The sequence below is a fragment of the Oncorhynchus keta genome, chromosome 21, assembly GCF_023373465.1.
Source record: "Oncorhynchus keta strain PuntledgeMale-10-30-2019 chromosome 21, Oket_V2, whole genome shotgun sequence".
NCBI lineage: Eukaryota > Metazoa > Chordata > Actinopteri > Salmoniformes > Salmonidae > Oncorhynchus > Oncorhynchus keta.
The window spans coordinates 42,086,225-42,110,050 of NC_068441.1; the positions used below are offsets into that span (position 1 = coordinate 42,086,225).

General features: G+C 40.6%; 1 protein-coding gene across 1 annotated transcript; it reads right to left on the minus strand.

The window, feature by feature from the left end:
- Positions 1–208: 208 nt before the first annotated feature.
- Positions 209–17,296, minus strand: LOC118400576 (heme transporter hrg1-A-like). Its single transcript, XM_035797563.2, has 3 exons — positions 16,841–17,296; positions 6,330–6,497; positions 209–1,979 (listed from the first exon to the last, which is right to left on the minus strand). Exons 1-3 carry the CDS (start codon positions 16,968–16,970, stop codon positions 1,843–1,845), a joined length of 435 nt encoding a protein of 144 aa, XP_035653456.1. The 5' UTR covers positions 16,971–17,296; the 3' UTR covers positions 209–1,842.
- Between the last annotated feature and the right edge of the window lie 6,530 nt (positions 17,297–23,826).

A 23,826-nucleotide genomic window follows, 5' to 3' on the forward strand; every position in this document is an offset into this window, starting at 1 on the left:
ATAAGGTAGTGGTTATGAAATTGTTAGATTACTTGTTAGATATTACTGCATGGTCGGAACTAGAAGCACAAGCATTTCGCTACACTCACATTAACATCTGCTAACCATGTGTATGTGACCAATAACATTTGATTTGAGGTATAACACAAGGTTCTAACTGTTCTGTATGACATTGTACGAGATGTACTACCAACGCAATAAAAACAGCTGTCCTAAAACGATATTTTATTAATATGGCTCTCACATACATACCTGTACAACAGACATACATTCCTACACACACACGCAAGTGGATATACATCATTTCATGTTTCATTATGACAATATGCTAGATGTGGTAGCTCACATAGAAACAGACTTTTAAAAAGGAAAAAGGCAGAACAGGATCAAATTCATCTCCACTGGCAGCAGTATGATGATCACCAACAAACAAATGTTTAGGATTACTGAAGCATTCACACAATTAGTCCTTGGTCCGTCTGTAGTGCACTATCTAGGGAGTAGGGTACCTTTTCGGACTCGACTTCTTGTGTTGGGAGTCAAAGCGGTTACCGGAATAAAATTGGTCAAAGGCTCATATTATTAAGCCCCAATGGTCCCCTCTCACGTCGTTGGTTCGGTCCTCGCTCACTTTGTTGACAACTTCCCATCATGGCAATAATAAAAATGCTATGAAATATCTCCATTCAAATACGATGAGTACTAAAAAGAGACATTTGAAATTGATTTGCAAGTGTTATAAAAACAGTTGTTCTTACATTATGGGATGGTAGTACAATCTTTCTTCATATAATCATTTTATACAGTGGTGGTGGGATGCTGTGATAGTGGCGAACACTGGCAGGTATAACGCTATAAGACTTTATAAAGTGGGGTCAAACAAGTCTTATGATAAGTCTTACAAAGCATTATAGCTGCATACAAAATGCATTATACCTGTCAGCATTAAGTAAAGTGTTTCCAAATAGTGTTGAGACCCAACAAACTAAATGTAGGGGCTTCGTCACATCACTGCAGGTGACAGTAAGTTTTTATGAACCCAAGCACAAAGTGCAAAAACGGATAACACAGAACAGAGTCATACTAAAATCCAACTACTTGGATTTCCAAAACATGCCTGTGATGTGTCCTATTGTTGTCTAGAATTGATGCTCTATGATTTGTGCAGGTAGAGTACTGTTATACTACACTGAGATTAATTCTGAGATAGGTTTCCATCTAAAAACAAACATGTTCCAACAGGCAACGCATTTGATGGAGTGACGCCCCCTTGTGGCAAGAGAATGGAAGTCAATTCTGTATCATAACCAGAAATAAATCAGAGAAGGAATTATATATATATATATAGTAAAAAAACATGATCATCAAGGGTTAGATACAAATTCATCAAATAAGAACCCCTAATATCTCATAAAAAGAGAGGTATTGGCATATGACTAAAACAACTTTAGAGGACATACAACAGGAACACAGACAAGAGTGTCACATACATATGTATATGAAGACAGTAAAATGCATAAACAGTATAAAATAGGGATGAACTTGTGGATAGACTGGCTAACAGGCGCTGAGCATTCCCTGTTTCTGTGAGCTTTTTAAGACTATTGTGGATGTTCTAATACTTTCCCTTTGATATTGAATACTACATTGTTAAGGAAGAGCTTTCAGGTAAGCATTTCACTGTACTGTTTACACCGGTTGTATCCTGTGCACGTGACAAATTAATGTTGATTTGATTTCACAGACATAGGAAAAGAGGGGGTAACCTAAACGAGGAGGCGCAGGCATAGGTGGAGATCATGGTACTCATTCCCTCACTGTAGAGGGGTTCAATGGCCCTTATCAAAAGTCACTGAGGATGCTGATGTCAGCAAACTCTTTGCGGTAGCGGTGAGAGTAGAGGGCCAGCAGGATGGACCACTTCAGGGTCATTAAACTCCACACGCCCGACAGGAACAGGCTCCTCGGGTCAGTCAGTGCTGGAAATGACAGACACGACAGATATTAGTCTTGCGGACTCAGTGCAAAAGACCTGATTGGCACACTGTTACACATTTCATTGACTCAGGTACTTCTCAATGAAGGTTCCTGTAGAAAAACTGACCACAGCTTTAGGCTTGTAACATACACAAAGGCAATGGATTTCACATGGAATAACCCCATGAACTTATGGGAGATCACAGCACAAAATCTCTGGGAAGCAGATATTTTGTGGGGAAATAGATGTAATCATGTGCCCTAAGAGCTGAAATATGCAATACTAATGACTAAATTAAAAACAAAAAACTAAGTTAAGTGAGAAGTAGGCATTGGTCTGAAGTCGAAAAAGGAAATTCACAAGCACCACAATAACTACTCCACCCATGGTCTACCAAGGTTTTCCAGACCACAGTTTTGACCTACTACAGCAGCTATGTTGGTCTATTGTACTTCAAATAATGTGTAGGCAGGTTGCTTAAGATTCTAACTTTCTCAAACAGCCTAATTCATACTCTTAGAGGTGCTGCCACAATAATGTGACTTGAACCGCATACATGTTAAAGTATTGGACTCTTCACACATCCCATTCCAGTACCAGCTCAAGCATTTTAAAATGATATGAAAGCAAGCTTTTCTTTTATACTTACAAGACCATCACACTTGATTGAACAAGATGTTTTGTCTTGTAGTAATGTGGTGCCTGCCTGTATTTCATTAAACCTTTATTTTAGCAATACATGACATTGAGAAAAATAGACACTTGATAACATATTTTTTGGGGTCAGTAGGCACCCAACATAACAACAGGTTATGGTGTGTTGGATACAGTCACTCTTATAGAGGTCTACAGAGCCTATCTGCATTCCTGATTTCTGTAACCGTTAGCTTACCTGTGTAATATGCACATAAGCTCAGAAACATAGTCCTGTTTTATCAATTGCTGTGCGGATTAATGGGCAGTTCATTACCTATGTGAAAATGAATATTTAGCTTAAAGTTGTGTGCATTTCTATTTCATGTTGCAATAAAGATCGTGATGCTATAATAATAATAATACACATTTACAAAAGGCCTATATCTAAAAATACTTATATCTCTCATTGGGCTGTATATAGATAGATAGATATTATATTATATCTATCTCACACAAATACACACACACACACAAATACTGTTCAAAAGTTTGGGGTCACTTAGGAATGTCCTTGTTTTTGAAAGAAAAGCACATTCTTTGTCCATTAAAATAACATGACATTGATTAGAAATGCAGTGTAGATATTGTTAATGTTGTAAATTACTATTGTAGCTGGAAACGGCAGATTTTTTTTTATGGAACATTGACATAGGTGTACAGAGGCCCATTATCAGCAACCATCACTCCTGTGTTCCAATGGCACGTTGTGTTAGCTAATCCAAGTTTATCATTTTAAAGGGCTAATTGATCATTAGAAAACGATTTTGCAATTATGTTAGCACAGCTGAAAACTGCTGTCCTGATTAAAGAAGCAATAACAATGGCCTTCTTTAGACTAGTTGAGTATCTGGAGCATCCGCATTTGTGGGTTCGATTACAGGCTCAAAATGGCAGGAAACAAAGACCCTTCGTCTGAAACTCGTCAGTCTATTCTTGTTCTGAGAAATGAAGGCTATTCCATGTGAGAAATTGCCAAGAAACTGAAGATCTCGTACAGCGCTGTGTACTACTCCCTTCACAGAACAACGCAAACTGGCTCTAACCAGAATAGAAAGAGGAGTGGGAGGCCCAGGTGCACATCTGAGCAAGAGAACAAGTACATTAGAGTGTATAGTTTGAGAAACAGACGCCTCACAAGTCCTCAACTAGCAGCTTCATTAAATAGTACCCGCAAAACACCAGTCTCAACGTCAACAGTGAAGAGGCGACTCCGGGATGCTGGCCTTTTATCATTTTAAAACTTGGATTAGCTAACACAACGTGCCATTGGAACACAGGAGTGATGGTTGCTGATAATGGGCCTCTGTACGCTATGTAGATATTCAGTAAATACAAATCAGCCGTTTCCAGCTACAATAGTCATTTACAAAATTAACAATGTCTACACTGTATTTCTGATCAATTTGATATTATTTTAATGGTCAAAAAAATTGATTTTCTTTCAAAACCAAGGACATTTCTAAGTGACCCCACACTTTTGAACGGTAGTGTATATACACATTATTTAATAGCAGAACACAGTAAAGTCCATTACTCCACTGAAGAGTATGAATAAGGCTGTTTAAGAAGGTTTGAATCCTTAGGAACCTGCATACACATTGTTTGAAGTACAATAGACAAACCTATCTACTGTTGTAGGTCAAAGCTGTGTGCTGGAAACCTTAGTAGAGCATTTGGCTTCAGACCAATTCCTACTTGTCACTTAAAACATCGTTTTTTACACCGGAAGGTGATTTTCTGTTAAAGGTCTTTATACAACATTTTCACAAAAAGCCTTACTTTTTTTCCCACAATCAAAAGTCAGTCATCGGCAGTGCTATTTTACCCTTTAAAATCAGCCTCCGCCAAAAGGTCTGGGCCTTAACGGCACAGGTGGTATGCTTGCATAACTGCAAGGGTTGCTGGTTTAAACCCTGGTCTGCTGGATGTTGCCTTCTAATAACTCAAATCAATTTTGAACTGTTTGTAGAATGTGTTGAATTTACCATGGATAAACAAAAGTAATTGTCTGTAGTTTTCAGAAGGTGAAAAGCTCAATTGATTGTGACAGTCTTACGTCACAAAATATTACTCAATTCCCATTGAATGCAAAGTAAAAGAAAATGGTTAAGTCATAACATTTTGAAGGTTAAGTCATAGCCATTTGTTTTCTCAGCTACAGTTTGAATTGTGTTCTGACAGTGAAATGGCTTTTGCAAGGTAGCACCATGACAATTTGCTCAAAGTTTAGTGTTGGTTTGAACTGATGTAGCTAGTGAGCGATGTTTTGTGGAAAAAATTTAGGACTGGCATTTGGACGTGAGCGAGCTAACGCTAACGTAAATTCATTCACTTTTGTATTTCGCCTTGGTCCGTACAATTGACCTTATTTTTGCGCCCAAAAAACATAATACTTCCAGATCAACTGTAATATCAATACCAATGTAAAGCACACTTTCTCCCCTTTTAATGACGAGACCTTCTTGAATTATGCAGAGATGGGCATCATGAAGGCAATGAGCTTTGTCGGGTCTTTTTAAAAATGTTGGGTGGGTAGCGAAAGCTTGAAAGGGGGAAATATGTTGAGTAAAGAAAGGTGTTTTTTTTATTTTTTTATTTATTTATTTATTTTTTACACCCGATTTGTACAACTAATCAACGGTAAAATGTAAATAAAACAAAGAGTTTGTAATGTCTCATCACATACCTGTTTGAAGGGTTGTGTTGAATTTGAAGAGGGATTTAGGGCTGCGCTAACGTTAGCCTCACAAGTGAACTGCAGCTGTTCCGGCTTTTGAGTGCCATGATGGATTGCAGTAATGACGTGCAACAAAATGCTATTGGCACCCTAGTCATGAAATATTAGCAATAATTATATTAATTTAGACAAAAATCATGAAGTTTTCTTACAAGTGTATATGGTTAAGCATGGTTTTAATCTGCGAGAGAAGGGCTACCCCTGGTGGAAAGAGGCTGTACGGCAAAAAATGATTTGCAAATGCACGCTGTACATTACGTAGTGACACGTCACGATGTAACATACATCAGAGGGGTCAGTTTGTTCATCTTTTCTCCAATACTGTTAGTCCATTACCATGTCAATCAATGCTGAATCGAAACGTAGTTCACACCCCGGATTTTGATGCCAACACAGTCACTACAGTCCCATTCGTTTTTATTGCAGCCTCGTTTGAATGTCGCGGTTACCCACATTTGTACGGAATGGGGTGAGGTCAGCGGTTGTTGTTTGGTTCTAGCTAACTAATAGCTTAAGTAATTCCATGACCAAATATAGCTTGCTGCCTTTCTTTTCCTGTTCGTTAGCTGGCTAGCTTTCAGCTGACTGGTGTTAGCTAGCTACAGAGGCTAACTGCTAGACTTTGGAGAAGCAAGCTAACGTTACCCATCTAAAGTTAGCTAACATTGCCTAACTAGCTATCATAGCAGCCAAGGACGTTCGCTAGCTTATTTGTGCATATTTGTTTGTGCTCGGATTATACGCAAGTGTCTAGGTCAGCAGTTTACACAGATGACTTCAGCCTTATATGAAAACCAGTGGTTAGAGAATGAACAGTAGAGCAAGTGAAGGGCAGATGAGAAGCAAATTAGGATCAAAGAAGGAGTGAAGGAATAAGAGAGTGAATGGAGTGTGTATGTGTGTGTGTGAGAGACTCACACTCTTTGCTGGTGATGGCGAGGGAGAGGAAGGTGATGAAGGCCACCACTGCCAGAAGGGCAAAGAAGACACCCATGAAAAGGAAGAACTTGAGGCCCTTCAGCCAGGTGCGCCAGTAGTCCTGCAAGTACATGATGTGGGTGATGAGGGCCCAGAAAGCCAGCACACCTGAGGGGGAAGAGACACAGAAACAGACAGTCAGGGGCTGGTTGTTCAAAATCCTTACACTTTGAGTCAAATTCCTGACATGATGAGACAAGCACTAAGTTTTTAATTGAAAGAATTTGAGGATGAAGAATTCCTCTTTGTTATAAAATCTTGAACTGTCTTCAATGAAACAAATGGATTTATAAAGGCCTTTTTACATCAGCAGATGTCACAAAGTGTTTATGCAGAAACCGAGCCTAAAACCCCAAAGAGCAAGCAATGCAGAGGTAGAGGCACGATGGCTAGGGATAAACACCTTAGAAAGGCAGGAACTAGAGAGGAACCAGGCTCTGAGGGGTGGCCGGTCCTCTTCTAGCTGTGCTGGTGGAGATAAGAGTACATGGCCATTGAGGTTAGGCTACTATAGGTTATTGTGTGGAGATGTGTTAGGGGTGAACATATTCTGACACAGCACATAACATTTTGCTGTGTCATTTGTGTCTCAATTCAAACTGTTGTCACTCCATGTTCCTCTTTTACGGTGTCAGCTTCATAACAACAAGTCCATTTGACAACGTATAGCACAGTCTTTTGTGATCCACTTTCACCATTTCTTACACAATATTTCAACTGTCCTTACTCGTTGGGCATGCTAGGTAGGACAAAGTGGCCATATTCACAACGAGTCTCAACGCAGGAGTGCTGTTGACAGGCCTATAGAAACAGTCTTGCCATTCAGATCATAATGACTAAGTGTAAATAATAGTAATAAAGTTACATATTGGGATAATATTAAAACACACAGCCAGGGCAACTAAGTAGTGGCTCCGTAAGAGGCATCTCAAGGTCCTGGAGTGGCCTAGCCAGTCTCCAGACCTAAACCCAATAGAAAATCGTTGAAGGGAGCTGAAAGTCTGTATTGCCCAGCGACAGCCCCGAAACCTGAAGGATCTGGAGAAGGTCGGTATGGAGGAGTGGGCCAAAATCCCTGCTGCAGTGTGTGCAAGCCTGGTCAAGAACTACAGGAAACGTATGATCTCTCTGTAATTCTGTACCAAATATTAAGTTCTGCTTTTCTGATGTATCAAATACTTATGTCATGCAATACAATGCAAATTAATTACTTAAAACACCTATTGAATATGACCAGTTTCAGGTAAACGTCAGCAAAAAAAGCATTCTTAAAATTGTTGCCAGGAGCACAGTTCGTCAACAACGCTCTAGATAACATGAAAACTGCCTAACCAGCTATGCTAGGGTGAGTAAAATGGTCAGAATGAGGTACTCTCATTTGTGCCTGAAAGTAGCTAGCAAGCCAGTCAACTTTAGCCAGTTCCAACGGCAGTCAAGCAGCCAAGCTGAGGTCAGAACACTCGGCTCAACCCTACTCCTCAGCCAAACAAAAGTTGTTCACTTCAGTACAAAACGCAATTGTACAAAACAAGTTAGAGAAACAGATCCAGCCAAAAATAAACACTCTGAATTTATGAAACGCCCAAAGCGCACTCTGGCACTCCAGAGTGAATTTACGAACACACCCGAAGTATCATGATAATATCGTATTGTGAGGTCCCTGGCAAATCCCAGCTCTAGTAAAAATAAGTGTATATAGACAGGGAGGACCAGACCCTGGATCATAACACACTGACATATGTTTTGAATACAGGCCCAGAACTAATGAGCAAGTAGCCTACATAAACTTTATGTTCTTTCTTCAGGGTTGGGGGTTAAAAAGTTAACAGTGTTTGAGGTTTGAAAGTACCATTCTGGCTTCCTTTCAAACATGGTCAGATAGTGATTAGGGCTGAGTCTTGACTCTCCACACTTTTCCTGAAGTGTGCACTTGCACACTTCCTGTAGTGGATTTAACAAATGGTGGAAACTCCCACCTACCAATGCTTACAACAATCATTTTAAATCAATGATGAGGAGTTTTTGGGGGAAAGTGTAGAGAATTGGGATACAGCAAAGCTACTAAGTTCAATTGTGAGAGGGAGCGTCATGTTTTATTAGTCGTATGTACGGTATACACCTGGTATACACAGTCCAATGAAATGCTTACTTGCAGGTTCCCTTCTCAACAAATAAACAATAAGAAATAAAATATAAAAATACGAACAATGCCTCAGTAGAATAGAATAAACATTTTAGCATAAGTATAATACAGGAAGGCACCACTTATTGTCCAATATTTACACATGTTTTGGAGATCAGCGGGGGGTGGCAATAAGAGTCTGATAGCAGCAGTTGTGATGTGTGAAGCATGAATGTATAAGTATGTGTGAAAGAGTATCTGTGTGAGTGTGTGCTAAGGAGTGCAGCTGGTCAGTCCAGATTAAGAGTTCAGCAGTCTGATGGCTTGTAGATTTATTTCACCAGGTAGGCCAGTTGAGAACAAGTTGTCATTTACAATTGCGACCTGGCCAAGATAAAGCAAAGCAGTTTGACAGATACAACGACACAGAGTTACACATGGAGTAAAACAAACATACAGTCAATAATACAGTATAAACAAGTCTATATACGATGTGAGCAAATGAGGTGAGAAGGGAGGTAAAGGCAAAAAAGGCCATGGTGGCAAAGTAAATACAATATAGCAAGTAAAACACTGGAATGGTAGTTTTGCAATGGAAGAATGTGCAAAGTAGAAATAAAAATAATGGGGTGCAAAGGAGCAAAATAAATCAATTAATTAAATACAGTTGGGAAAGAGGTAGTTGTTTGGGCTAAATTATAGGTGGGCTATGTACAGGTGCAGTAATCTGTGAGCTGCTCTGACAGTTGGTGCTTAAAGCTAGTGAGGGAGATAAGTGTTTCCAGTTTCAGAGATTTTTGTAGTTCGTTCCAGTCATTGGCAGCAGAGAACTGGAAGGAGAGGCGGCCAAAGAAAGAATTGGTTTTGGGGGTGACTAGAGAGATATACCTGCTGGAGCGTGTGCTACAGGTGGGAGATGCTATGGTGACCAGCGAGCTGAGATAAGGGGGGACTTTACCGAGCAGGGTCTTGTAGATGACATGGAGCCAGTGGGTTTGGCGACGAGTATGAAGCGAGGGCCAGCCAACGAGAGCGTACAGGTCGCAATGGTGGGTAGTATATGGGGCTTTTGTGACAAAACAGATTGCACTGTGATAGACTGCATCCAATTTGTTGAGTAGGGTATTGGAGGCTATTTTGTAAATGACATCGCCAAAGTCGAGGATTGGTAGGATGGTCAGTTTTACAAGGGTATGTTTGGCAGCATGAGTGAAGGATGCTTTGTTGCGAAATAGGAAGCCAATTCTAGATTTAACTTTTGATTGGAGATGTTTGATATGGGTCTGGAAGGAGAGTTTACAGTCTAACCAGACACCTAAGTATTTGTAGTTGTCCACGTATTCTAAGTCAGAGCCGTCCAGAGTAGTGATGTTGGACAGGCGGGTAGGTGCAGGTAGCGATCGGTTGAAGAGCATGCATTTAGTTTTACTTGTATTTAAAAGCAATTGGAGGCCACGGAAGGAGAGTTGTATGGCATTGAAGCTTGCCTGGAGGGTTGTTAACACAGTGTCCAAAGAAGGGCCAGAAGTATACAGAATGGTGTCGTCTGCGTAGAGGTGGATCAAAGACTCACCAGCAGCAAGAGTGACCTCATTGATGTATACAGAGAAGAGAGTCGGTCCAAGAATTGAACCCTGTGGCACCCCCATAGAGACTGCCAGAGGTCCGGACAGCAGACCCTCCGATTTGACACACAACTCTATCAGAGAAGTAGTTGGTGAACCAGGCGAGGCAATCATTTGAGAAACCAAGGCTGTAGATAGCAACAGGCTCAGAGACAGTTGCTATCAGACTTCCTGCTCTGATACAGAGAAGGCTTGTCTCATTCTGCTGTGTCAATCTGCCATGCTGACCTCACTAATTTCCACATCTCATGGTTTACAATCATATGACCAAGCACGATAATTGCACCTTTATTGATTGTTTCTCTATTGGCACAGGCACCACACATCACATGCTGCTATCATGACCCGACAAGAAAAAAAGTGGATTTGGCCTTTGGAACATTAGTGACAGCGCACTTTATAAAAAGTAATTTGACTTCACATACAGATGTACACTGTACATGAAATATACATACTGTAATGACCGGACTAGATCATAAAGGACCAAGTGTTCAGACAGAGGATTCAGTTTACGAATTGACGGTTTATTAACCCAACTTTACACAGGCTACTGTTTGGCCGTAGCCCACGCCAAATAAATGAAGGATACCCTATAAAACAACTGTGACCTTCTCTTGTGAAGGCCAGACGTAAGAGAGAGAGAACAATGGCTAAACCTGGTCTTAACTTCCAATGCTCCATCCCCCTGCCCAAACCCCCTCCACGCCACTCCTTCAACCACCAGGATGCCCGGCATCAGAACATTCCAAGCATTCCCATGATTGGCAGATAGCAGGTTGATTGGCATGTCGGACCCCGCGAACACTGGGTACTGGTAAGTACAACACAACCAACTAACAGCCTAACACGTAACACACAGCTGTCTGTGTGGGTCGCTACAATACAATACAAATCTATTACTAAATCGGCATCTGCAGCTACTATTCTGTTTGAAGAAGTAGTATGAGAAGTTTACAACAATGAGAAGAGAGAAAAGTCACACAGATATCAACTTGCTGACTTGAGAAGATGAACTAACGAGAGCTCAAAGTTCACAGCCACAAATGCACCACTAATTAACTAGATCATTACATAACTGACAAAAGGGGTGCTCTTAGCGTTACTCTGTCAATACCTGTGTTTTACACCACATTATAAAATAAATACACATAAATAATACTGTAAAGGCACTTAAATGCAAATACTAGGCAATATAGAACTTAATTATAAAGTACATCATTTATTGTACAATTACTATGCATGGTTGGTAACTAGGCCTTAATGTTCCTCCGACTGCAGTGTAGCCAATGTTCAATACTTGAAAGTTGAACTGCTTTATGGTAGGCGCAGGCTTCCACTCTTATCAGGTCAGCAAATTGTAATGGTGATGCGGAGATAAGTCCTGCTACTCATCCCATTGGAAGTTGTATGCCAAGTTCATCTGAGGAGACTGTTTAAAAAGGCTGTGTAAGCAGAAATACAGTGCAGTTTGAGTTGACACCTGACAGGATTTTGACCAGTGTTTTAGAATCAGGAACAAACATTCCAGGTTAACCAGGAAGGCTTTCAACCTACTCTTGAAAGGTGTAATAGTAAAATGCACGAGAGGTCGACCGATTAATCAGAATGGCCGATTAATTAGGGCCGATTTCAAGTTCATAACAATCAGAAATGTGTATTTCTGGACACGGATTTGGCCAATTTAAAAAAAAAAATTTAACACCTTTATTTAACTAGGCAAGTCAGTTAAGAACACATTCTTATTTTCAATGACGGCCTAGGAACGGTGGGTTAACTGCCTTGTTCAGGGGCAGAATGACAGATTTTTACCCTGTCAGCTCGGGGATTCAATCTTGCAACCTTACAGTTAACCTGTTGAGTGTAGGGGGGAGTATTTTGATGTTTGGATGAAAAATCTCCCAAATGAAACTGCCTATTTCTCAGGCCCAGAATATGCATATAATTGTCAGATTAGGATAGAAAACACTAAAGTTTCCAAAACATTGTCTGTGAGTTATAACAGAACTGATATTGCAGGCAAAAACCTGAGGAAAATCCAACCCGGAAGTGCTGTTTTTCCTGAAAGCTCTCGGTTCCATTGCCTGCCTTCGCTCCATTTAAAGGGATATCAACCAGATTAATTTTCCTATGGCTTCCACATGTTGTGAACAGTCTTTCGACATAGTTTCAGGCTTTTGTTTTGAAAAATGAGAGAGAAAGATCACATCGCATCATTGGATGGCTGGGTGCCAGCAGCGTTTTGCATGCGCAACAGAGTGGAGCAAACATTTTCGCTCGCTCTCCTATTGAAGAAGCTACTGTCCGGTTGAAATATTATTGATTATTTATTGTAAAAACAACCTGAGGATTGATTATAAAAAACGTTTGACATGTTGCTACGAACTTTATGGATACCATTTGGAATTTGTCTGCCCCATCGTGACCGCTCGAGCCTGTGGATTTCTGAACATAACCCGCCAACCAAATGGAGGTTTTTGGATATAAAAATAATCTTTATGGAACAAAAGGAACATTTATTGTGTATCTGGGAGTCTCGTGAGTGCAAACATCCGATGTCCTAACAAACGCTTGGATAGCTTTCACCAAAAAGCTTTTTTGAAATCTGACACGCCAGGTGGATTAACAACACGCTAAACTGTGTTTTGCCATACTGCACTTGTGATTTCATGAACATTTTATATTTTCAGTAATTTAATTTGAATTTGGCACTCTGCAAATCAGTGGATGTTGACGAAAATGATCCCGCTAATGGGATGGGTGCGCCAAGAAGTTAAAGGGAGTGCTCCTAATCTCAGTTTGTTACCTGTATAAAAGACACCTGTCCACAGAAGCAATCAATCAGATTCTAAACTCTCCACCATGGCCAAGACAAAAGAACTCTCCAAGGATGTCAGGGACAAGATTGTAGACCGACAAGGCTGGAATGGGCTACAAGACCATCGCCAAGCAGCTTGGTGAGAAGGTGACAACAGTTGGTGCGATTATTCGCAAATGGAAGAAACACAAAAGAACTGTAAATCTCCCTCGGCCCGGGGCTCCATGCAAGATCTCACCTCGTGAAGTTGCAATGATCATGAGAACCGTGAGGAATCAGTCCAGAACTACACGGGAGGATCTTGTCAATGATCTCAAGGCAGCTGGGACCATAGTCACCAAGAAAACAATTGTTAACACACTACGCCATGAAGGACTGAAATTCTGCAGCGCCCGCAAGGTCCCCCTGCTCAAGAAAGCACATATACATGCCCGTCTGAAGTTTGCCAATGAACATCTGAATGATTCAGAGGACAACTGGGTGAAAGTGTTGTGGTCAGATGAGACCAAAATGGAGCTCTTTGGTATCAACTCGCCGTGTTTGGAGGAGGAGGAATGCTGCTCTGACCCCAAGAACATCATCCCCTAAATGGTCTCGTGCCGCTTCATAACTGGGTTGATGATCTGCTGCTACTCTGTGCTGTACTCCACTCAATATTTATTTTTGGCTTAACTACACTGCTTATAATGACTATATGCTGTCTTCATATACATGTACCACCTAATAGGATTTTGTTTTAATTTGTGTATGTGTGAGTTTTGTTTTGTCCTCTAAATTGGCCATCCCATTCAACAGTACAATCAATGTCATTGTTAGTATTGCTGTCTTTTTTTATTATTTTTTTTATTGGAAAATAATAAACATTTTTTTTTAAAGAACATCATCCCCACCGTCAAACATGGAGGTAGAAACATTATGCTTTGGGGGTGTTTTTCTGCTAAGGGGACAGGACAACTTCACTGCATCAAAGGGACGATGGACGGGGCCATGTACCATCAAATCTTCGGTGAGAAGCTCCTTCCCTCAGTCAGGGCATTGAAAATGGGTCATGGGTGGGTATTCCAGCATGACAATGACCCAAAACACATGGCCAAGGCAACAAAGGAGTAGCTCAAGAAGAAACATATTAGGGTCCTGGAGTGGCCTAGCCAGTCTCCAGACCTTAATCCCATAGAAAATCTGTGGAGGGAGCTGAAGGTTAGAGTTGCCAAACGTCAGCCTCGAAACCTGCAGAGAGGAGTGGGACAAAATCCCTCCTGAGATGTGTGCAAACCTAGTGGCCAACTACAAGAAACGTCTGACCTCTGTGATTGCCAACAAGGGTTTTGCCACCAAGTACTAAGTCATGTTTTGCATATGGGCCAAATACTTATTTCCCTCATTAAAATGCAAATCAATTCATACATTTTTTTGACATACGTTTTTCTGGATTTTTTTGTTGTTATTCTGTCTCTCACTGTTCAAATAAACCTACCATTAAAATTATAGACTGATCATGTCTTTGTCCGTGGGCAAATGTCCAAAATCAGCAGGGGATCAAATACTTTTTTCCCCCCTCACTGTATATATTTTTAAACCTGCATATTTTGCTATAAGAAATCCAGGTTAGCAGGCAATATTAACCAGGTGAAATGGTGTCACTTCTCTTGCATTCATTGCACGCAGAGTCAGTGTATATGCAATAGTTTCGGCCGCCTAATTTGCCAGAATTTTATGTAATTATGACATAACATTGAAGGTTGTACAATGTAACAGGAATATTTAGACTAATGGATGCCACCCGTTAGATAAAATATGGAACGGTTCCGTATTTCACTGAAATAATAAACGTTTTGTTTTCGAGATGATAGTTTCCGGATTCGACCACATTAATGGCCTAAGGCTCGTATTTCTGTGTGTTATTATGTTATAATTAAGTCTATGATATGATAGAGCAATCTGACTGAGTGATGGTAGGCACCAGCAGGCTCGTAAGCATTCATTCAAACAGCACTTTAGTGTGTTTTGCCAGCCGTTCGTCGCTGTGCTTCAAGAATTGAGCTGTTTATGGCTTCAAGCCTATCAGCTCCCGAGATTAGACTGGTGTAACCGATGTGAAATGGCTAGCTAGTTAGCGGGGTGCATGCAAATAGCGTTTCAAACATCACTCACTGAGACTTGCAGTGGTTGTTCCCCTTGCTCTGCAAGGGCTGCAGCTTTTGTGGAGCGATGGGTAACGCTGCTTCGAAGGTGGCTGTTGTCGATGTGTTCCTGGTTCGAGCCCAGGTTGGGGCGAGGTGAGGGACGGAAGCTATACTGTTACACTGGCAATAGTAAAGTGCCTATAAGAACATCCAGTAGTCAAAGGTATATGAAATACAAATGGTATAGAGGGAAATAGTCCTATAATTCCTATAACAACCTAAAACTTCTTACCTGGGAATATTGAAGACTCCTGTTAAAAGGAACCACCAGCTTTCATGTGTTCTCATGTTCTGAGCAAGGAACTTAAACGTTAGCTTTCTTACATAGCACATATTGCACTTTACTTTCTTCTCCAACACTTTGTTTTTGCATTATTTAAACCAAATTCAACAGGTTTCATTTTATTTGAGGCTAAATTGATTTTATTGATGTATTATATTATTTAGTTAAAATAAATGTTAATTCAGTATTGTTGTAATTGTCATTATTACAAATATTTTATTATTAATTAATATATATATATATAATTATTTTTTTTATTATTATTATTTTTAAATCGGTTGATTAATCTGAGTATCTGCTTTTTTTTGGTCCTCCAATAATCGGTATCGGAGTTGAAAAATCATAATCGGTCAACCTCTAAAATGCACAAGGTGAAATTTCGAAATTGGGTAGTGCATCGTCAGTTTTCCTCGTCATGTCAGTCATTGCAGATCTTAGAGAGCTATTTATAACTTGTCAGAAATGTCCAGATCAACAAGCCCATGGCAGCTAATGTAACCAATGTGAAATGGCTAGCTAGTTAGCGGGTTGCGCGCTAATAGCGTTTCAATCGGTGACATCACTCGCTCTGCGACCTTGAAGTAGTTGATGCCCTTGCTCTGAAAAGGCCACGGATTTTGTGGAGCGATGGGTAACGATGCTTCATGGGCGGCTTCTGCTTTAAAACTGCTAAATGATATCTGCACCCTATGACAAAATGTGTAAAATTGCAGGAAATAAGTTTTAAACCTGCAAAATGTCTGTGAACAGTTTGTGTCCTGAACAGAGCTTGTGCCCATAGAAAAAGAAAGACGTGGCGGGGCGCGGGGGTTCCCCAACGCGAGAAGGGGTGCTGAGTGAAACCCTGTAATAGCTGATGCTAAAACGCTGATGTGCAATACACTGTTTTGGAAACGCGAAAGTAGACATAAAAGTAAATAGGCCTATGTCCAATATATGTAATGTAATGTACAGAGATGTAGTAGTTTATAACCTGGTGTTTAGAGATTTAGCTATTCTCTTCTGAAGTCAAGTTTACCGATTCAACTTTGCTAGTTAGAAAACCTTGACCTGGGGCATGTTGTTCAGTGAGGTTCGTGTTGAAACGCTTAGAACTATAGAATGTTGCCGACCGACAGATTATACAACATCTTCATAGAATCATATCTGTGTCGGTCTGTCTCTGAACATTCTGTAGCTAACGTTCCATTTTCTTTTGGAAAAATACATTCGAGTGTGGGCTTCTAAACATGTGTCACTCCAAACTCGAGGACTGTAACACTTGCAACATGAGATGGGTACCGACACTGTGTCAATATCCAGCTCATGTGAGTCAGATGGACAGTTGCATCCTGAAAATATTGCATAAGCTATAAATGTTACATCATGTCTGCAGCCTCATTCACAAAATAAATAATTGTTTACATTCTGGCTAATACTTTACCTGATAATCCTCCCATTGCAGCTGTCCATGATTGTTTGTACGCGATGTTCCACACGAGAAACGCAGAGAATCCCATAAGCATGCCCAAAGAGGCATACCCGATACTGATGTACGTCTTATTGAACCCCATTGGGCACGGATGACACACGAGAAGAAGACTTAAATAACAATACCGTCAACGTTTAAAAACAAGTGCTTTGTTTTGAGAAACTCGCTTCTGTACTCCACGACTCAAGCTAGTTTAACAGCTGCATGGTAGTGTACTGGGATAAAAACTTCCGAACGACAGTAGCTAATACGTTACGTTGCTGCAAATGTGAGCTAAATCGACATAGTTAATATAAAAGTCTACACAACAACACAACACGAACGATGTGCCTTATTTGTAAGCCAAAAACGGTTGTTGTTATTCTTCTTCTGCGTTTCCGACAGAATAGACGCTGTATTGCTGCCTTTCTCAGGTCGGAGTGCGAATTACATATTTGTGACCGACTGGCTCGATTCGGTCTTACGTATCAAAATCCGAAATCGTGTTTTTTTACATTGGATAAAAGTAAAGCCTCAGAGCTAGAAAATTAGATATCATACACTACAGTAGAGTAACAATGGAAAGTAATTCTGCTTTGAAAGTTGATACATTTTGTAACCTCACTTTTGAGAAAATGGCCCTTGAATATTTTGGTACACCAACTGGATAGCTCTTCTTTGTCTCCACCCATTCAACATCTTTCACACCCTCTTAAGCCTTAGCCCCACCCAGCTCTTTAGGGATTTACATGTGAGGTCATATAGTAAACAACCAAAGATTTCAAGACTAAAGGCTGGTTTATACTACGGGTGTGTTCGTAAATTCAGTCTGGAGTGCCAGAGGGTGCTCTGGGCATTTGTAAACTCCGATCGTTGCCAGATTGTCTGTTCGTAAATTCAGAGCGTTTTTCTTTTCGGATCCGAGAGCTCTGACCTAACAATAGCAGTCAAGCACCTAAGCTAACTGGCTAACATTGGCTAGCTTTCTAGTTACTTCCAGACACAAATGAGGGAACCAGTTTACTCGACCTAGCAGAGCTGGTTAGGGTGTTTTTACGTTATTCCGAGCGTGCTGCTGGCAACTGTGCTGCTGGCAACAATTTAATTACACTTTTTTGCCAACATTTACTGACACCGGCCATATTCAACAGGCTTTGAGCATTCATAAATTTGTCAGTTACTCTGCACTGTGGCACACTCAGATGAGTGCTCTGAAATCGGAGTAGATAGCCAGAGCAAATTTACCAGCTACATCTATGACAGTTGTTGCAGTGACAACATGAACATTCTATTGACAGGGTTACTTACATAGAGGCGTCTTTTGTTTAGACATGTAACTAGCTAGCTAGCTAAACAATTAACCATAATCCCAACTCATAATGTTACTACTCTGCATGAAACTACAGGTAGCTAACCAACCAGGTTAGCTACCTGAATCTGCCAATTTTTTGCCCATAAAAGTTATATCCAGAGCTGCTTTCACTTTCTACATTCATAAATGGAAGATGAACAGAATACATTTTGTATTAACAATTTATATTTTGTTCTTACCATAAACAAATACTGATGAAGATGCCTCCATGCTTGCTGTCTTTTTTGTTGACAAATTACGTCAGAGAGGTGCAAGTGGGAATCTCAGCGCACAGGGATGATAGACGAGTTTCCCAAAGTAATTACCAGCTGGAGGGGCATTCAAGGGGATTTTTCCCAGTCGTATGCTTGTATTTAAGAAAATAACGAGATGTTGTGAACGCGGCATCACACCAGAGAGAGGTGTCAGGCTCAAGCGACTGCGGAATTATGAGAAACCACCGCCCACTGTGGTATTGGAAGACTTGATAGAGATTGCTCAGTAATTCTGTGGTATTCTTGCACACCAGCAGGCAAACAATATATAACATCCCTCAGCACCAAACACCCTAGTTTTGTACTCCCAGTTATTCTTACACCTCTGATGACTCTTGCCACTTCCTTACCTTAGTTCCTCGGAAGCTTGACCGTACAGCCCTCTATTGACATCTAAAAATTGTGTAAGCTAATATACAATAGCTTGTATAAGCTGGCTATATAGGCCTAAGCTAGCTGAATAAGATCAGTTCATCCTGTGTTACATCAGACCTTTCATTACTTATCATGTGCAACTGAATACTATACTGTAGTTAAATAAAGGTTAAATAAATTTAAAAAATAACAATGGAGGACAATTGTACAAAAGGCTATGGAGATATAGCAGAATAAATATAAGTTATCATAAAAAATATTAGTTAATCACAAGAAAACTGATTCTCCGCCCACGGGTGATGTGGAGCAGAACATGCTAAGCGATCTCCAACTCTGAGAAGAAGAAGCTAGAGAAAGTGAGAAAGTTCCAGGCATTTCCTGTGTTTGTAATTAGCTAGATTGTTTTGTTCTAGCCAAGGCCAGTGTGAGTCCTTGCCGAGATATAGCCTGAAAACCCTTGACAAATCCCTTGGCAGACCCCTTGAGTCTTATACAAAGCCAGAGGTCAAACCCACAGCTTCTGGATGTCCTCTGACGTTCTAGCTCTCTGGCCACCACTCCTGATATCACCCCAACTGCTCCAAACATCCTACCCCTGGCTGTCTCTGACCCGGTTTCCTTCCAGAGGGACCTGTAAACCAAAGAGGTCCCCTCCTACCATCAAGGTCCATCCTTCCCCTGTTGCATGGCAACAAACTCCCCTTCCCCCCATCCTCCCCCAGGGAAAAGGAGCAACTGGAGACCACTGCTCAGAGTGGAACAGCGGTCATGGCTGGAAGGGATACAGCTTTTGTCAAATGAACGTCAAGTTTAATTATAATCTAATTATCCGAAACGCCTACGTTATTTCTCCTAACTTACTGTGCATCTTCTTCTAACATGCTATGAAAAGTGAAATCTGACAAAAGCTGTATCCCATCTAGTCGAATCCTAGAACAATGGCTCTAATGCAGTCTGTTAGCTTAGAGCAGTTGTCACAAACCGGTCGATCTCGATCTCCAAGGCATTCCTAGGGTGCCTTGGAAAATTCACTCTGGCACTCCAGATTGAATTTCAGACACACCCCTAGTCAATCACCAAACATTTCTGTAAAAAACAACAACGATAAAGCCACAGATAGATATTTCACCGGATGTATAATTCACTACCAAATATGGTAGGGAGAGGAAGCTCAGTGGCCGGCAGTAGGAGAAGATGGAACAAGATGGATTTTGGCCGACATTGTGCAAATTTTCTCATCGATGAAACATTTGATCTCAATGCAGTTTGCTGTTCCCAAAACTACAATCTGTTATGAATAGAGTGGACTAAGTTTTGCAGACTTTACCCTTTCCCAAAGTAATTTTTTTGTTGCTCAGATCACTGTGTCTGCAAAGTTTCCTCGAGCCATAGACTGTAAAAAGAACCCTCAAACGAACGGTAAACGTTGATAATGTGAGACAGTGGCGACCCATCATTCAGGGCAGGTGGGGTTTTGAGACCCACATTTTTAGCTAAATTAAATTAAATAAAACAAAAAAAATTGGCGGGGGGCTTGCCTGTTTTGCAAGTTATTTTGGCATTAATACATGTCACGTATCAGTTTGCAAACAATGTAAAAAAATAAACAAGCATTGCATTAATAAAGCTGCATACGAGTAAGGCAGCTCCAAAATGCAGGTGTTCAGCCTAGCTCAGCGCTTTCTGTGGTGGTGGGGCAGCCAGCAGAAAATACAGAGCTTAGGGTTTGGTAATGTTCTCTAGTTGCGCCGTGATTGGCTCAGTGTTCTGTCACTCATGAGGACACGAGTCCCCCCCAAATCGAAGGCTACAACTCGAAAATCCAAGCCCCTTGGGTGCTGCCACCCGTGTCGGTGCTCATCAGCCATTGGACATAAACATTACACAACCATTTGGAAATCGCAAATTCAACAATGAGTGGTTTGGAAGGAATCAGTGGCTAACTACAAGCACTGCAAAGCAATCACTAGCCTGCTATTCAGTGGAGTGGTTGTGTGGTCCAAAGTCTGGGTTTAAGCGTCTCTTTTCCAAGCTTAAAATGATAAACATTCAATATTGGCTATGCTGTCAATCCGGGAAATCTGACTTCAGTCAGTTCAAGACAATTGGGAACTCAGGAAAAAACTATCTCTGACTGGGAAAATAAGTTTTGAACAACTCAGAATTGTAAATCGGGAACTCGGGCCTCTTTCTAGAGCTATGACCCGAAGATCACTGTCGTCATCATGATTCCACCTTGTTTTTTCCAAGTTCCAGAGAATGCCAGACTTTGATGACAAAGTTTGATGACAAAATTTGCCCACGAAGGACTGCCGAGCCATCTGTTATAATCTCCACCCGGCACAGCCAGAAGAGGACTGGCCACCCCACATAGCCTGGTTCCTCTCTAGGTTTCTTCCTAGGTTTTGGCCTTTCTAGGGAGTTTTTCCTAGCCACCGTGCTTCCACACCTGCATTGCTTGCTGTTTGGGGTTTTAGGCTGGGTTTCTGTACAGCACTTTGAGATATCAGCTGATGTACGAAGGGCTATATAAATACATTTGATTTGATTTGATCTTCTTGTTCAGGTGACTACGTACAAAAATGTCTTATGACATTATAAATTATGTAATATGCCAGGGCGATATGTACATCAAATCAAATGTTATTGGTCACAGACACATGGTAAGCATTGGTTAATGCGATTGTAGCAAAATGCTTGTGTTTCTAGTTCCGACCATGCAGTAATATTGTCGTGTCTTTGGCTATGCCGGATTAAGTGATATGACATGCTATTCTATAAAATAATTTCTTTGTTATTAATATTACCTGATTAAGCTAATCAGGTAGATAATTAACTAGAAAGTCAGGGCACCACGAAAGAATGTTTATAGAGCTGTTATCTTCCGAATAAACTATTAAAGACCTAGTAATCTTTTACATCAATAGCAGTCAATATTAATCGTCACCTTATTTCAGTCTCATCTGAACATCGTAGAATTCTTGGTTATCTTCACGAACTCTGGCTAACAAGTTTAATCAGCAATACAAACTTTGGTTTAATTATTTATTTACTAAATACCTAAATAATCACACAGAATTACATAAACCCAGAATCGATATTATGTCATAAAGGAAAACGTCCCTGGCGGACGGAGCCGACATGACGGCTGGTTACACAAAGGAAAGGGGGTTGGGTTTGAGTGAAAGAGCGGGAAGGCTGAGGAACAGAGGGTGAAGCTATGCTATCATAAATACAGTATCTTATGCATTCTAAATTACCGCCCATTTGAAAAAGGAGAATGCAATAAATATTTACTCTGAGCTGCGCTTCGGTAGGTTGGTCGTAGATGCTGGCCGTGTTGCCCAACAGAGATCTTCCTTGTCCTTTGAAGAGTGTCTATGGTGGTAAACTGGATACTTAGTAGTATCGTGTTGTTTGTTAGAACAGATCCTTTGTCCGTCCTTTCCTAGCCCACAGTGGGCGCTAACAACTCAACGGCTAGGCGGTATCACTTCTGGAGTGAATAAGAGTTCAAAGTTCATACCAGGTTGCCATACTTTTAGCTCATGCTATATTCTGGCTGGTATAGTCGAAATTCATCCTTTCGGCATGGAGGTCATCACCTTCACATTGAAATTCTATGCTAATTTTGTTATGTTCTTGCTGAGGTTGGCTTAGTTCTGTAGGTGGTCTTTGTCCTTCTAACATAGGGCTCTCGCCCTAATGTACCCGGAACAGCTTATTATCTGAACACTTTCAACATAGGACTGTCGCCCTAATGTCATCTGAACAGCTTATTATCTGAACACTTTCAACATAGGACTGTCGCCCTAATGTCATCTGAACAGCTTACTATCTGAACACTTTCAACATAGGACTGTCGCCCTAATGTCATCTGAACAGCTTACTATCTGAACACTTTCAACATAGGACTGTCGCCCTAATGTCATCTGAACAGCTTACTATCTGAACACTTTCAACATAGGACTGTTGCCCTAATGTCATCAGAACAGCTTACTATCTGAACACTTTCAACATAGGATTGTTGCCCTAATGTCATCAGAACAGAAAGTTCTATTTTCGTAAAGGGCTTATATAGTGGAGGGAGAGAAGGGCATGTTCCATAGTTTATAACCAATGTCTCTTCACAGGGGTGGGCCACTGATTGAGCAGAGCTTTAACGTTATGAAAACCCAATTCTCTCATTTGGAAGCTAAGATTACATTTAATCTTTTCACAAATAGTTTCATATTTAAACATTTAAATTGCACAACAATTTCATGTGAATCTGATAACTGTAATGTGTAGACTTTCCAAGATACAGTTTATGTCATCCTATCATTAATAAGAATGTCTCAGATGACAACCGAACTGACATCATATTTATTAAGTACCAACGCATATGTTCAACTGGTTGGATTACCGAAATAGGGTTCCTTTCTCCCCACCTTTAGATGTTCCCAGACTCTATATGTTTAACAAAGGCTCTTCAATGGTCCTTCTGTAGAGTCAAGAGAGAGAGGGAAGAGAGAAAGGTATTTATGGGGGGGAGGTCATAAACCTACCCCCAGGCCAATGTCATGACAATATCTAACAAGTAATCTAACAATTTCACAACAACTACCTTATACACACAAGTGTAAAGGAATTAATAAGAATATGTACATAAAAATATATGGATGAGCGATGGCCGAACGGCATAGGCAAGATCCAGTAGATGGTATAGAGTACAGTATACAGTGGGGAGAACAAGTATTTGATACACTGCCGATTTTGCAGGTTTCTCTACTTACAAAGCATGTAGAGGTCTATAATTTTTTATCATAGGTACACTTAAACTGTGAGAGACGGAATCTAAAACAAAAATCCAGAGAAGCACATTGTATGATTTTTAAGTAATTAATTAGCATTTTATTGCATGACATAGGTAAGTATTTGATACATCAGAAAAGCAGAACTTAATATTTGGTACAGAA

What these genes read in the sequence shown, in the direction of transcription:
- LOC118400576 (XM_035797563.2), bottom strand. Translation starts at nt 16,970, where the DNA reads ATGGGGTTCAATAAGACGTACATCAGTATCGGGTATGCCTCTTTGGGC. An exon ending in TGCAATGGGAGGATTATCAG is followed by an intron (nt 6,498 to 16,840) that starts GTAAAGTATTAG and finishes CTTCCCCCTCAG; the next exon opens with GTGTGCTGGCTTTCTGGGCC. An exon ending in CGCCATCACCAGCAAAGAGT is followed by an intron (nt 1,980 to 6,329) that starts GTGAGTCTCTCA and finishes TGTCATTTCCAG; the next exon opens with CACTGACTGACCCGAGGAGC.